The sequence below is a fragment of the Gavia stellata genome, chromosome 2 (genome assembly GCF_030936135.1).
Source record: "Gavia stellata isolate bGavSte3 chromosome 2, bGavSte3.hap2, whole genome shotgun sequence".
NCBI classification, from domain to species: domain Eukaryota; kingdom Metazoa; phylum Chordata; class Aves; order Gaviiformes; family Gaviidae; genus Gavia; species Gavia stellata.
Genome location: NC_082595.1, coordinates 8,236,277 through 8,252,643, shown reverse-complemented (window position 1 = coordinate 8,252,643; position 16,367 = coordinate 8,236,277). Strand labels below are relative to the sequence as shown.

The following is a 16,367-nucleotide window of genomic DNA, read 5'->3' as shown; positions in this document are numbered from 1 at the left end:
CAGATGAACAAAAGGAGAGCTCTCATTCATTGTGCACTTCAGAAACTGCCTTTTATCCAGGGAAATGTCTTCAGACTATTCCTCTCTAAAGGTATTTTTCAGAAACAATTAGGATCACAAAGGTAGTATATAAAGTGTCACAGAATTTTTCTATGGCTTGAAAAATAATTATCAGCTTATTTGCATTGTTAAACATTAATTAGCTATGAACGGTAATTTTTTTTTTAACACCGCAATACTTCAATTTCTCATTACAAAATAATTTCAGCTCTATTAATTAGTTCTAACAGTAACTCATAGTAATGGATGACACCTTAAGTGAGCTATTAAATGCACTTTACCACTGATTAGGAAAAAGACAACTAAAAAAACCTGGCTAGGTTTACATAAAGACAGAATATGAAACAATACATTGCAGATTTATTGACTTTCGTAGAAGCAACTCATCCCTTTTAAGTAACGTGGGCTTAGCAGAACCAAAGGCTTTGTCACACTTCTGTGAGGTATGTGGGGTGACCATTTAACAAATGGCCTAACATTTAACTGTTGTTTTCATAATTTTATGTATTATAGCATTCTCTATACAGATCTACTTCTGCATGCATGTTTGTGTGTGTGTTTGTATAGACACACAGAGACAACATAATTTTCTCACCTACACAGTAAAACATACATTTTTTTTAGTTTTGCCTTTTTGATTTGCCAGGTTCAAAGGCAGCACAGGAATGTGGTTCTGGACAAAATTCTTCAAACAGCCACTATCCTGGATGGTGACAAAAATCACCACAGGCTATTTCCCTCGCCGTGACATTTTAACCTTTTCGCCACGGTCCAGTACAATTAGTCTTGCAGTGGTTCATTTGGAATGATCCCCATCTCAAACCACTGCCTAAAACACCTGTAACTGATCCTGCATGCCAATGTAGGAACCTCACAGATGAACCAGATGCTCTGCTCCATAGTAAAATGGCAGCCCGTGCCAGGAACAAAAACCCATGCTAGTGGCTATCACTCCACGATCAGCATTTTTGACCCTTCTGGGAAGTCCGAGCCTGCGCTTACCAGGATGCTATTGGTAACGTCTCAGAAGCTGGTGCTGGCCCTTGCCCATGCTCACCTTTAAACCTGAAGCGATTAGCCCATAGGAGTCAACGTGCCACTGGTCTGTGGGGTGAGGGCTCACAGACCATGCTGCAGAACGGTGACTGCTGGGGCTACGGTGATCGAGAAGAACCACAACCCAAACTTCTTATGGCGAAGACAACTGAGATTTTTAACTTGCAGTAACAGGTGACATGGTTACTACTGGGGACAGTGGAAGTTGCCTTAGATTCTGTCCTTCGCAGGACATTTCAACAGTTCCGGAAGAAGTTTTGGAGCAAGAATGTGTTTTTGAAAACATATTTTGTTGAGCTGGTGCTCCAAGACCTTGCTGCTCACCTGGAGTCTCTAGACCTGCCCATGTTGCAGCTCCCTGGCAGGAAGCTTGGGCAGTCCTGCCTCCTCAGCCTCCTGACACGGGTCCTCCTCAACTGGAAGCACGGAAACTGCTGCCAGGGCAGCCTCCGGTGACTGAGCTATACCAGAACTATAAAAGCCACCAGGTGATTTCCGGTTTTCCAGTTCTTTGCTCTGTGATGGGGAATATGCCAGTTTGGAGAGACTTTGTGAGACCTCCTCGCTGTGGGGCCCAAAGCCAGGTGGCTTCAGGGGCTGCAAATTGTCGAGGCTTCCAGGCTCCGATTTTCCAGGAGGGAGCCTGGCTAAGTAGTTGGCCTATGGAGGGGGGCTGGTAAGGCCAGAGCTGAAGACTGTGGTAATCTGGTTTCTGAATAACCCGTGGAATACACTGTGTCTTGGCCACAGTTTATTAGAAAAGGCACAATTCCACAAAACATTAGATTCTGCTGAATAAACATTCTCTGACACAAAAATTCTTACTTTTTGGATGAATATTGGGTCTAGATCACATATGAGAGTAGCCTGATTGTAAGGAGTGGATTTTTTTCCTCTGCAGACATGAATTTGGCACACCATAGTGCAAATTCAGATTTTATTCTATTAAACCTAAGCTGGAGAGAGAGAGAGAGAGTCACAATCAGAGGCAGCCTACCCAGTGCAAAGTGCCTCTATTACCAGCTCTCCAGAAGCCCTGAGTAGCGTTTATGGCCCTGGATGTTCAAAAGGGAATCCAGCTATGGGAGGAATACTTCTCAATGTTAGCAATAAACAAGTGTAACAGGCAAACATAAAGTGCTGAGACTACAATTTGCAGGTCTGAACCCCTACACCATTTCTACATGAACTTTTGTCATGGAAAACCCTATGCCTACTGGGAAAACTGCAGATAGGTACAGCGTGAGAGGATTCTCTAGATGGTCAACTCTTCTCTGTTCCAACACTTTTGGAAGTGGCAGCATTCCTGCCTGGACTTCTTGTTCCACCAAATTCCTGGCCAAGAGCTACTGTTTAGCAGCTGACCTATCTTTGCGGTTAGTAGGTAGAAATTGCCTAAATTCTATTAATAACAACTGTAATTCACTAGCATTCACATGCTCATTGAAAAAAAGATGATGAAAAATAAATCAACTTACACATAAGTATAAAGGCAACCTGGTAATTGTGTTACTCATTACTTGCATCACATTAAGAAAACCCTTAAAATTATTATTGGTTCACCCTCAAAATATCTTATTTCAGTAATAAGGCATACCATGGCATATAAAAAAGAAATCTGTAACAGATTATTAAAGTATTCTCTCGGATAGTGGAACTGCTTGAGTTTAATCCAAATTAATATACTGAGAATCACTGGTATTTATGTTCAAGAAATTTTTACATCTTGTATTAGCTATACTCACGTATGTATGGTTTATGTTGTAGATCATATCTATTACTACCAGAAATGAGAGGGCCAGCATTAGTGAGAGTTTGGCATTTAGAAAATTTTAGATAAATAATCCACTTTCTTCACAAATGGCAGAACATCTAGATGCTTGAGGTAACCTGGAACGTTTTGAAAAAAATAAGGCAACACATGTGGAATTCAAACTTAAAACAAAAGCAAAAAATTGAAAATTTGCATACTTGCAAATGCAACTGGAAAAATTCTTGTGCCCTCCACCACAATATTCTGTAAGAAAACAGCCAAGTTTGTGCAATGGAGAAACCAATGGGAGCATGGTGAACAGCAGTAAGGGTCGTCTTCAACAAAATCAAGGATCTAAATGCAGAAACACTTTATGGGAGGAAAACCCAAAGCCCATTAGTCCTGATTCTTCAAAGAATCTCCTTGCACCACCTAAATCTACCTTATAGGATAATATGTTGAAACCACATTATAGGCAATTTCCAAGGAAGTTGCATTAAAAAAATCACAGCTCATTAAACCAGAAAACAAAACTCACGGAAATGGACAAGCAGGGAGCAATCTGAGGTCCAGCACCAACTATACGAGATGCTTTAGAAGATGATGGAGGAAGTTTGAAGGTGGACAAGTGTAGAATAAGCTGACTAAGCAGACTCACTGAGAAAGTCTGAAGGATTCAAAGCGGTAGATATATGAGAATTTTAACTTACCTCAAGTACTGAAACTGCCAGTATCCTTCAAAGGTGGGTGAAAACACTGAGTCTGTTTTGCCAAGCACTTTGACTCAATATCTTCTGGCACTGTTTCTTGTATCATGTGTGTCTTAATTGCTCATAATAGTAGTTTAAAAGAAAATGAAAATTACTTATTTCTTGTTATTCTTGCTTTGTAGGAAACCTTTTTTTTTTTTTTGTAAGTAGGAGAAAATACTACTTGGGACATTTACATTTTCCCTCTGCATACTTCTGATGCATATTATCCCTTACTCGTCTGCCCCCAAATTTGAGAGTATTTTCGTTTTCTCATTGTATCATAGCCTCAGAAGTGATTTTGATCCCTTCCATTATCTACAATTCTTACTCTTCTGCTATACCCTTTTTGAATTGAAAAAAAAATTATATTTTTTTCTTCCCCTTTTTCTTGTTACTTTGCTGGAATGAAAGACTACATAACACATACAAGGTCAGTTACCCAGTACTAGATTGACTGCCTAATGGTGTTGACTGGCCCAGACAACCTGGCTTGAGTGGTTCGTTGTGTGTTATTTCGAGCTGTGCAAAATGGAGAGATTCCAGGTTGAAACAGCACCCTGACTCCCTGCTCTGCTGGGATGTACCGCGTTTGGTACTGAAAGGATAGGTAGACCATCATTAACCACAAGCCAACCTGCATGTTACAGCAGCCAAACAGGTGCTCTGAAGAAACTCAATGCTGAAAATGGGCCAGCACGATCCAGCAAAAGGGCAGCTGACTCCAGGGGTCTGTGGGAACTCTGATGCCATGGAAAATTTAGGACCCGTATCTTTTACAGGGAAGGAAGTTAAGGCCCCAATCTGCAAACACTTGCATGCAGGCTTATTTTTAGACCTATGTGGTACTTCACATCTTGAAGTCACTGGAGATATTTATGTGCAGAAAGCATTACATATCTTCCAGTCTTCATCAGCTTGGGGCCACGGGAAAGAGAGGGGCCAACACAACAGCCTGTCTAGGCTAAAGAAATTTCAGGTTTTCAGTGTCAAAATCTCTTAAAACAACTGATGAAGGCAACAGTAGGCCATTCAGAAAACTGGCCTAAGGAGGTACTGAAAAAACACTTCACTAGACTAGTAGAAATGATAGAAAAATCTTGAGTGGCATCACTTAGCACATACATGAGATTACACTGTAAGAGAGAAAACATTGGGTATAATAACTTAAAAGATACATAGGGTTACACTTTTTCAGAAAAATGGACAAATATTAAGGATGAAAGACAACACTATGGACAAGGCACAATTAAACTGAGCATATCTATGATCAATATTCTGAAAGATAATATCATTTTAATATGCTCACATATGTAATCAGTGTAAATATATTACAATAAAACATACATTCCTCAAAGACTATGACTTATACTCACAGTTTCAGAAGTCAGACTCCCCAATACTTAAATTCATCATAGTAATGCTGTAAGCAAGCAGGCCAAAATAATAACTTTCTATAGATGGAATACCTCATATTAATTCAAACTACTTTTCATAGCTGTTAATAACCACAATTCTGATAAGATGCAGGACATCAAGTTTACAGAATCTCAGTGATTTTCAGCCTTTTACTTAAAGACTGAATATTCAAATACAAGGCATATACTAACACGGTCAAAATACCTCCAGTATCTGTTTTGTTGTAGGATAGGAGAAGAAAATCATAGGAAGCCCAAACATTTCCACTAGAGTTACCTACTACCAGTCAAGCATGAAATTTTCATTGCTTTTGTAAAGTTTTCCACAATAACTTAAAGCACACTTACATTAAAAAGTTTGTTGACAGTTTTACTGGACAAACATTCTTATAGCTTAGTAGATAGTACATACAGCTTACAACAATGTATGTTAGTAAAGTTTTTACATAGTTTTTTTAGCAAAAATCCCCAGTTGAGACAAGCAGAACATCCATGCTGAAATTGCTGCACCTCCTCCAAGACTTTCTCCGGTATAGAGAGGTCATTAAAAAAAAAAATCCCAATCTTAAATACTGTACCTGTAAAAAAACCCCACTTGACCACAATAAAACCATTTCCAGGGAGAATTCAAAGCAAAAACATGTAACAATCTTTAAAAATGCCATTTTATCTTTTAACATCTTACATTATGTACCTTCGTACTCAGCGCTGGTGAGGCCGCACCTCGAATCCTGTGTTCAGTTTTGGTCCCCTCACTACAAGAAGGACACTGAGGTGCTGGAGCGTGTCCAGAGAAGGGCAACGAAGCCGGTGAGGGGTCTAGAGAGCAAGTCCTGTGAGGAGCGGCTGAGGGAACTGGGGTTGTTCAGTCTGGAGAAGAGGAGGCTGAGGGGAGACCTCATCGCTCTCTGAAACTACCTGAAAGGGGGTTGCAGAGAGGTGGGTGTTGGGCTCTTCTCCGAAGTGACAAGTGACAGGACTAGAGGAAATGGCCTCAAGTTGTGCCAGGGGAGGTTCAGGCTGGATATTAGGAAAAAGTTCTTTACTGAGAGAGTGGTGAGATGCTGGAATAAGCTGCCCAGGGAAGTGGTGGAGTCACCATCCCTGGAGGTATTTAAAAGACATGTGGATAAGGCACTTAGGGACATGGTTTTAGGGGTGGACGTGGCAGTGTTAGGTTTGTGGTTGGACTTGATGATCTTAAAGGTCTTTTCCAACCTAAACAATTCTTAGATTCTATGATTAGCTTTACAGCTGGACTACAGGTCGATAAAGAAATAATTCTGACTGGTTTTTTCAGACTGAACACACACACACACACTGCCCTTAGGTATGGGACTCTATTGTGGGTAACTCAGTTAATGCAATTGCTGTGTGCTAACTAATCCAATGCTCCTGAAAACTCTGCTAGGGATGAAAATCTAATTAAAAAGTCTCTTGACTTTAGAGTAAGAGGGAAGTGATCCCCATTTCTGATATGCCTTTACTGAAACTGCCCTGGGAGCGTGGGGAGAGGGAAGGTAAAACAAAGGTTGTGTGAGTTCTCCTTGGAGGAACAGTTTTGGAGAACTGTTTGAAGAGAAAGCATGAAGTCCTGTCACAGTTATCAAAGTATACGCATACTTAAAGAGTGAAAAGAACTTGTATTTAAATGTCTTATGATAACAAAAGTACTGCAAACATCTTAAACACGACATTTCCTGATGTCGTGGTGTAACCTTTTCAGCTGATAATAATAACCTAGAAAAAAAGTACTAGTAAAAAGGTACATATAATACTATATGCTGTATAATAGCTTTAGCATAATATGCATCTGCTTGCTACAAGATATTAACAACCTTAATTATATTTTCAGAAACAGCATGTTTTTGTACTCACCTATGTAATAACAACGCTATTGAAAAGGGCAGTTTAAAGAAAAGAACATACAAAACCCATGAAGAACAGAGTCCATTTATTTTATTTCATCTTGCATTTGTGTTATTAAAGCAAAGCATTCTATACAAATTATTAGCTATTTACGGCCATTCTACACCCATTATTGACCTAATTGCAGAAAGACAAATGCAGGGACAAACTTGTTAAAATGAGCATATTGATAATGCTTCTCTGACTTCGACAAATACTTATTTAAAAATAAGACACTGTTCATGGGTTTCTTTTATTAACAGTTAATGGCTCAATTCACAGAACTTTGAGACACCATGGAACATGTAGCAAAATGCAATGCTGATAATATGTAATGTCTCTTCTCTTCACTAAACATTCTGCATAGGCAGAATATTATGGTAACAGCTGAGCTACTGATTAATCAAACACCTAAATGGAAAGAATCTGGCGAATGATGGAAGGGAACTTTTAGATACAAGATGATCCCGTATTTATTTATGTAGGCAAAAAACCTTTAGTGTCACAGCCAGTAGGAATTATTATCTGAAAATACTTGTATATGTATTTTAAAATAATGTGAGCCAGCTTTATAGCAGGTATCATAGTATGATTGCAAGTTAGGTATGGGAAAGACCTGAAGAAAAAAACCCCCAAAAAATCCAAGTACTCTGACTTGTTTCAAAGCCCGCTAACATTGCAACGGCTTAAAAAAGAAAAAAAAAATTTGTTTTGTTTCTTAACACTAGTTTTAACTGTGCAAAATCATACTACTGGAATATCTTTAAAATCACTCCTGTGAGATGTGGAAAAACAGAAATGAAATGATAGTGTAAATTAGAATGGGAATTTTACTGCAACATAAAAATATCTCAAAATACTACATTAAAATTTTTTAATAAATCACTTTGTTCTACAGCTTCTAACAGATAAAGCTGACTGTCAGCTGTGGCATCTATGAGAATACCTGCTGGAAAACAGACCAGGTGTATCTATCTTTATATCAAAATCAATTTGACTAGTCTTAATGCCTAATAGTTTCTCACTAATAGACTGATTTAAAACACAAAGTTCTAAGAATTTCAATCAGACTAAACAGTTCTTCCATTATGTTTTTTTTAACTAAATTGGCTGCTTCACTGTATCTGTACGAATGGATAAATAAAGAGTTGAATGGGCTTAAAGAGGTTTTCTCTCAACATGTATCCATTATTTCCCTCTTATCTTTTTAAAACAGGAAACATTTTCAAGTACTTTTGGAGCTGCAGACTGATTTCTTGAGGAACTACTGCTACGGTAAATTGCACAGAAATACTGCAAACAAGTGTTACATGTGCCATACTTAGAATTTCCAGCTCAAAATATGTAGGTGTTATAACCAAAGCACAACAATGGAATTTTAACAGAGAATGAATATTGCTTTATAGTTTTGCAAATAGAGCTAGAACAACCAGAACTTAAAAGATTCCCTTTCACAATTCACATGTTGAAAATTATTTTAAGGAATTTTTGACTGTGGTGTACAATACAAAAGAGGTCTTTAGAATTCACTTGCTCTCGGTAGCACATTGCATTGAAAGAACAGGAGCATTCCACATAAATTCACTGCTGTAAATAACACTTATACAATTGGGCAGCTCTGCTAGCTGCAGAATTCCAGGCTCTCAGCCCTTTGCAATTACGTAGCCCTGAAATTCTTTGGATATGGAATGTACTTAATTCAGTTTAGTTGTGCAAGAGATATTTGAAGTGGTGAACTCACATGATGCTATGTTCCAAAACCTTCCAATAAAAATCATGTGTGTTGATTATAAATCCCAAGTCTGTTTAAAATTTCTTATAATTTCAAAAAGCAAACCTAACACAATCATATCAAGTATTTAAACAGCAATAAATAGTTCTCCTGAAACTCAGAGGACATGTGCGTTCAGCTATGATTAAAAACAGCATCAGGTACTAACCTTTTACTCTACATTATGTGTAGGGTGAAACAATGTTCCCAAATTGACAGTACTCACAGGGGAAAGCATGAACATGTCTTTTAAGCAAATTCAAGGCTAGAATGCTGCTGCTAATTCTTTTCGTAGTATTATTTTTCTGGAAAAATAGGTGAAGTTGAGAGAAAAAGAAAAGTAATAAAACCACTTCTTAAAATTCATCACACTATTTCACAGTCACATGAAGGAAGCTGTGCTCTTTTTATTCTAAGGAAGTATCTTTGCAAGCATCTGGAAATATTTTTCTCCGCAGTTTGGGTGCAGAGGAAGGAAGAGATTCTTCTCTTGAAGATAAAAACACTGGAGAATCAAATCCTGTTCCCTTTGCAGTCAGGGTAAATATTGCCAGCTACTATAGGGGTGGGCGGGGGGGCGGGGGCAGGATTTTCTCCTTAGTCCATCTGAACAACAGTTTCCTTTAGCCCTATCATTTAATTTTGAAGTGGAATTTGTTTTATACTGCAGACCGATAAGTACCCTAGGAGCTTGATTGGTTGGTGCTTAATGAAATTGTTTCTGCTGACATTAGATACATTAGGATACTGATTAAAACACTTAATGATCCTTCTTGATTTTAAATTGCTAGCTTAGATTTGTGAGATGCCATCAAAGTATCTTTTTCCTTCCTTTTCTCCACCCTAATCCTGCTTCTCCTTGCCCTTTTTCTGTTCATGATCCTTAAAGGTTGTGGCTCATTGGCACCAGCACAATCACAAACCAAATGATAACACGATGTTGAACACTGCATTGTTTAAAATATGCCAAAACCCAGAATAGAAACACTGAAAGACAGTCATCTTTAAAATACAATTTCCTGGTTCAAAGCTCAAACTATTCTTAAAAGTGGAAACACTGAGGATTATTAATATAAAGGGAAATCCAAAGTCAGAATAAACTTTAACTTTTAAAAATGTTTGCTGAAAAAAGGTAATCCTGTAAATGTAAAAACAAGTATAAAAGCTTTACTTTGAGCTTGAATGCGGAAGACAGTGATACATTGCCAGATAATGGTGTTGGAATGGCATTCCTATGACAACAAAGCCATTTTTCATGCTCTTACACAAAACTGCATATCATATCACCTTCCAGTGGGAAACGTGTATCTTATGGGCAAAATGACAGCTTATCCTCAAATATTGTTAAGCACTAGAAATACCAGGTTCGGAAACTTTGCCTGAAAAGGGGGAAAACACAATAGCCGTAAAAAGTTCCATTTTTCTCGACAAATCTTATCAAGACTCTCGAGATGAAATTATACTTACGAAAAAAAATTTGCTTATCTACTAAAACCTGCTGTGTCAGAAGCTTTCATGAAAAAAAGTGAATATACTGAATTTTATGCTTAATACAAACTTCAAGACCACAGAAAATAAAAAAGTAGAAGTTTTTGTACATTTTAGCACCATTATAAAGTTAGACTCGAATGCCGGTTCTGCCACTGTGGCTGCACCTTGCAGCTGGTGTAGCTAATGTGAAGCACATTGACTTCGCTGATCTTTGAGAGAAGAGTAACTGGATTTGCCGATCACAACAAATAATATAAGTTTGCAATTTTTTTTCTTTTTTTTTGTCTTTTTAAAGTAATTTTGAGCTTTATTTTTATCGGGCAGCCAGAGTGCATTTCTGTCAGCTAAATCCAAGTCCGAGTCCTTTTGGTCTCTGGATGGCTCGTATTGGCTCTGCTATCCCTTTGCCGTCTGGTCCAAGGCCCGTGCCAGGGGTCCAGCCCATACTCTGAAGCATTCTGTTTCCAATGTTGTTTTCTGGGATTGGTTGGGTGTTTTCACCTACAAACCCTGAGATTAAAGAAACACACAGCATTAATCAGCACTGCCTGCCATGTGGAGAAGAGCAGGATAATCTCTCTTAAAGCTTTAAACCTTCTTATTCTCCTAATTCATCTAATAGGTTGCTAGAACAGGCTGTCTTTGCACATGTTGACCTCCTGGCTGCATATGATTCTAAATAATACAGTCTTACGCTTTGCTTTATTTTAAATGTTTTTAAAGACTCGCTGAGTTTTTAAGTATGACATATATTGACACAGATCTTTTATATTCCAATACAGTGGATTTTACATCAGTCTCAAAGAACACATATCACCTGCACAAGTCTACCAATACATTGGCAAGATAACCTGAATTTCTTGTCCTATACAGTTGCTAAGCCAAGGTACATCACAGTAACATGACCATCTTTCCATTCTTAGCAATATTTATCAATGCTCAAGATCTCTTTCAGTAAAACGCAATAAATACTATCTGATTAAACAATTACAGCTGTTACAGAAACAGCACAGACAAGTGGTCTACTATTCTGGAATTCTGTCTCTTTACTCAGTTTCTCTTTTACTGAACATTGTAAGAGAGGCTTGATACGTCGAAGTTTTTGTATTTTCAATGCCATTAAGTGTTCTTTACACTTTTCTCTCCATACCATCATGACCTCTGAGAAAAGCTGCACACATACTGCAGAAAAGATTGGCAGGATTGCGAGTGTTAATATAACAGATTTTTAATAACAGATTATTTTTTCCATGAATGCATCATTAAAAAAAAAGTGAAGTCAAGTAACAAAGCTGTTGTTTTCCCTCATCAACCATACTCCTCAAGCTAGGGTTTGGAGACGATGCATGGATAAGCCTTCCCATATATAACTGTCTTGCATGAGAGATACAAATGATATTTATTTCAAGAATCTGCATTAACACTTATCAAGTTACACCATACAAACAATTTTACAAAGGGCTGAAGGTTTTGAACTAACACAAGCAGTTGCATGTAGGCAGCTGGATTTTGTTTTCAGCTTTGCTTAACATCTCCCTCCCCCCTGACAACAGAACAGAAAAACTCCCACCATGTGCCCAGCTTCAAATATTATCTGTTTAACTTTCTACCTATTTATTCTGGCCTGCTACTTTTTGAAAAATACTGAAGGAGGAGACTATGGTTTTGTGTTTTTTGGAGACTATAATGTCTTCAATCAAGAATTTACCATTGACAAGCAGCTGGCTCATCATTATATTAACTTTAAATAAACAAGAACACAAGAAAAGTTGAACATGCACTGCTGAAAAGCCTCATTTATCACACACACACACACACAAAAAAGCAAAGCCCCACGGTGGAAACCACATATACAGACAGAAGTTCAAAATGAGAGGGACACATTAAAAACCTCATGATGATCATGATGATGAATTTACGGTGCTCCAGCATTATCCACTATAGATCTGTTCATATTCAGTAAAATGCTAGCTACATAAAAGGTAGACAGCTTCCTAGTATCTCAGTTCCTGAGTCAAAGAAAAAGGGAGATGCGTTGAGAGAAGGCATCCTTTAATACTGGTTTGAAGCTATGCTTAATACTAGGCTTAAAATAAAAGCTTTTAAGTCAGCAGCCTCCAGTCCCTGAGAGGGTTCCTCTTGAACTGACCAGCACAAAATTCAATGTCCAAGACTTCCTTTCTTTTCAGGCCCCCACAGGCAGAGGCAATTTTCATACAGACAAATCCCTGACACTGCCTGGCATATACAACACAGGCTTTGCAACCTTGTTAGATATACTTCCTAGCTAAAAAAAAAAAAAAAAGAGAAAGAAAAAGGCTACTGTTCAACAAAAGTTCCAGTAAACCTCGCAGGTAAAATCTTGGAAGTGCGTTTTGGTCCACTTTTCACAACAAGCGATGGTAAGAAATGGAGCATTGTTCCAGTGAATGTCTGTGAAACAATTAAGGGAAAAACTTGTAAGGGAAGAAAGATCCAACAGATCCACCAAGCAGGAAAGAGCAAGGGTAAAAGTATATTTCATGACATCTAAGAATTGGAAATATTAAACCATTCATAATGCTGCTTAGGTAAAGACAGCAACGCTGCTGGAACGGCATGCAAGGCATAGCCTGAGACAGCGTAAAGAGCTTTTTTGTTAGTCTGTTTGGGGGAAAAAACCCACAGACCTTTTCCTGTAACAGATGTACCTTTCTAAATGGATTTCAATTCTCAAGACAGCCAGAGCAACCTCACAAAAAAGTTATATGAAGGAACAATCTGTACCCTGACATGTTATTTAATAAACTGATGCCTCTATTTTTGATATTTTTTGAAGTAGCTCAATTTTTTTTTTTCCCCTGTGACTGACAGGATAATTGGAATACTTTTTGTTTTTAAAGACAGATATGTACTTCTACAATGTATACTATAACTATTTTTCCCTCCACTGTACATACTTTTCTAACCCCTGTTAGGAGACTGAAACCTTCCCTGAAGAGTTCTGTTTTATTCTTATATGTCGTCAGATTTAAAAAAAAAAAAAAAAGAAAGAAAAAAGAGCAGAAACCACCATAAACATGGCTTCACAGCTCACTGTTGGGCAAACAACCAAACAACGTACACTGTCCAAAGGATAATGTGTTTGGAGGTTTTGTATTGTAGCAAGAATAAGACAAAACCAAAAAGCCACCCAATTTGCCTATATTACTAATTGACTAGTTACTCCTTCTTGCAAATGAGGTGACTATGGATAGCTTTTATTCTAATTGTGAAAAAGATTTAATATATGCAGGCCATTCTTTTGCAGTATAGTTGTTTTTTATATAAATAGGTACCTATATCTGTCTTACATTTTTCGAACGATGTGTGAAAATTGCAGGAATACCAATCTGTAATGCAACTTACTTTACTTGAATGAGAAGAATACAGATAGAGGTGTTGCCCTCTTCCTCCATTCCACGACCAATCAGCAACCAGACAAAAAAAAATCTGTATTGCGGATTGACTGCATGATGGGAGACAACTCTTAAAAATCACACTACACTGTGTGCTAATTCCCTGACCCCCATTCCTGTGCTTTGGGCTTTTATTTTCTAATTAAAAGCAGTAATTGTCCTTGCAATGTTCATCTTCAAGTTGCGTTTTTAATTCATGCCTATGGCACTTCTTGGACTAGCCAGTGGGGCCTGTTAGAGAGAACGGTCCAAGCACACTGGCCTTGAAAACAGCTGAGCTACCTCTGGGACGTGTTCAGTCTCGACCCACCCAGGAGCAAGAGCAAAATCAACCCATTGCACCATCCTACAAAAAATAACTATGCAAAATCAGATTAAGGAAAAAAAACAGGGATACATTTTTCTAAATTTATTGCTGTATAAGGCTTTGTGGGGTTCCAGGAGTTAAGAGGAAGTCTCTGTGCTACTAATTTGTAGGAATCTCCTGTGCAGAGCCTTTTCTTTCTAGAGACTGAAAATGTTTTTAGCAACTGTAACAACTGGGTTCCTGATCTACCAGATGAATAGTCTGCACGTAGAAGTGGCTGCCATTACACAAGTGAGGAGCAAACACTGAGGAACAGTAACTTGCTTAAAAAGATAGCACTGTAAATTACCGTCACTTATGTTCCTTCTCTTTGCAATACTGCCAACTGAAATAAAAAAAAAAAAAAGGCCAATCCTCAAACCTTTGTGTGTATGAATCGACACACTTCAAGGTCTACATGTATTATGCATATGACCTTATATACATGGAATATGGAACCTATGAGTAGAAAGAGGCAAAACTGGGAAGGGGAAAACAAAAACCTCACATTTGCTTAATTTTGGTATGATATTTATGATAGCATTAAAGGCAGGTTTCAATGAAAAATAAAAGTATGTAATTTTTTCTTAACAGCTGTTGAGACAGGTATGTCCTGGTTAAACAGTACACTAGCATTCAGTGCCATACCCTTGATTTTACAGTGATTGCCGTGAATTAATTTAATTCCATCTGTAAGCTAAAATCAGATCAGAGGTCTAATGCTGCTGCAGGCTCCACATCTGTTTAATCATTTTTGGATACAACAGCTTGCAAAAGTTCAGGTTTTAAATTTGCTTCATATTTAAGAAACAATGTTACACCAGTGTACAACATCTTCAGCAGGAAACAAATGAGTCTATGCACAGTTTTGATCTGACAGATCCATTTTATGTGCAAAATGCTTCTAAAAAAATTAAAAGCTCACCAATTAAGTTATCATTTATTATAGAATAATAAAGGAACTGTGACCCCATAAACCACTATTGTGACAATATTTATTTGTCCAATTGCTGGCTAAGACTAACATCAAGCATGTTTGGTTTATATTGGGGTGAATAAAATCAGAATACAGCTAGGTTCAATCTCTTAAATAACCCTTATTTAAGATTCACCCCCCCTCCCCCAACTGTAAGAAACCAATGAAGGCATATTGAAGTAATTTCATCTCTGGCCACCGAACATATTTTTGATGTTAAGAAAACGTGTTTTTAAACAGTTCTCAGAAAATGACACTGTACCTAAATACAGTCTTGGCCTTTCATTTTTCTTTTATATGATTAAGACTTGTGAGCAGAACAGCAATGCCTTTGCAGAGCGCACCACAACTATTATTTCCTCTTCTATCGCTCCCAGCAGCCTTAAATCCTTTAAATCCTTTCCTAGAAGGATCTCTTCTTGCTTGGGTAATTTTTGCAATACATGGCCTGCTAACCCTTACCCCCTACCCTGGATCTCACTTATGTCTATCACAGCATAGTCAGTCTTTCTACCTCAAATCTTGCAAGGAGCATTGTGGATGGTAATTCACTTGCGTAATTGGCTCAAGAGATGAAAATCTTGTATCTGCCTCTCTTAGCCACTAATCTATCCAGCTGACTGCAAGCCTAATTGGCAGCTTGTTTAGTAATTTGGCTCCTAAAGTGTTGTATTGATGTTGGATAAACAGCCAATGGAAGGAGAAACGATACATGCTGCTTCACTTTAAAAGCTAGTGCACTTTCCCCCTCATTTTCTGAAAGCATTTAATATTCCATCTCTTCTTTTTCTTTTCTGACTTCTCACTAGACAGATGAGCTCAGAACAGTAGGGACTGATCCTGACACACAAGACAATTTTACAAGGAATGTAATCAGGATAATACATTGCTGTAGTGTGGTTTTTTTATACCATCTCTCTCTAACTAGCAAAATGGGAATCAGACTGCCTAGATGTTTATATTCTTAGAACTGTTTTGAATAACTGTGCAGTCAGTATCATGAGCATAGCCAACAGCCTTACTGTGATTTTTAAAATCAGTACCTGCAGTGCTTTTCAAATTTCAGTATACTATATATATCTGTATATCTGTATACATCTATATATATTAGCTGTATATCTAAAAAAAATGCAGTTATGAAAATGCTGTATCATTTAGTTAAATATTTGAGATTGTATTTTTTATACCAGACTTCTATATATTCCTCATTCCAAGCTATCCAAGACTGTGGCTAAGGAATAACCTTAGAATGACTATAGTTCAGGTGAGTCTGCTTGCATTGTATTTTATTCTAGCTAGCAGAGAGATAAAAATAGCAGAGAGGACAGAGCCATAACTTCAGTAGGTGTTGGAAACCTCCATGTTTACCCAGCATCCACAGCAGAGTTTTGTTAATGTCTGC

At 37.8% G+C, this 16,367-nt stretch overlaps 1 protein-coding gene across 1 annotated transcript in view; it reads right to left on the bottom strand.

Annotated features, from left to right (window-relative positions):
• Positions 1 to 10,419: 10,419 nt before the first annotated feature.
• Positions 10,420 to 16,367, bottom strand: part of GPATCH2 (G-patch domain containing 2) — a 126,592-nt gene continuing 120,644 nt past the window's right edge. The window contains exon 10 of the mRNA XM_059835611.1: positions 10,420 to 10,716. Within this exon, the coding sequence (XP_059691594.1) occupies positions 10,547 to 10,716 (170 nt within the window). The 3' untranslated portion in view covers positions 10,420 to 10,546. The remainder of the gene's footprint in view (positions 10,717 to 16,367) is intronic.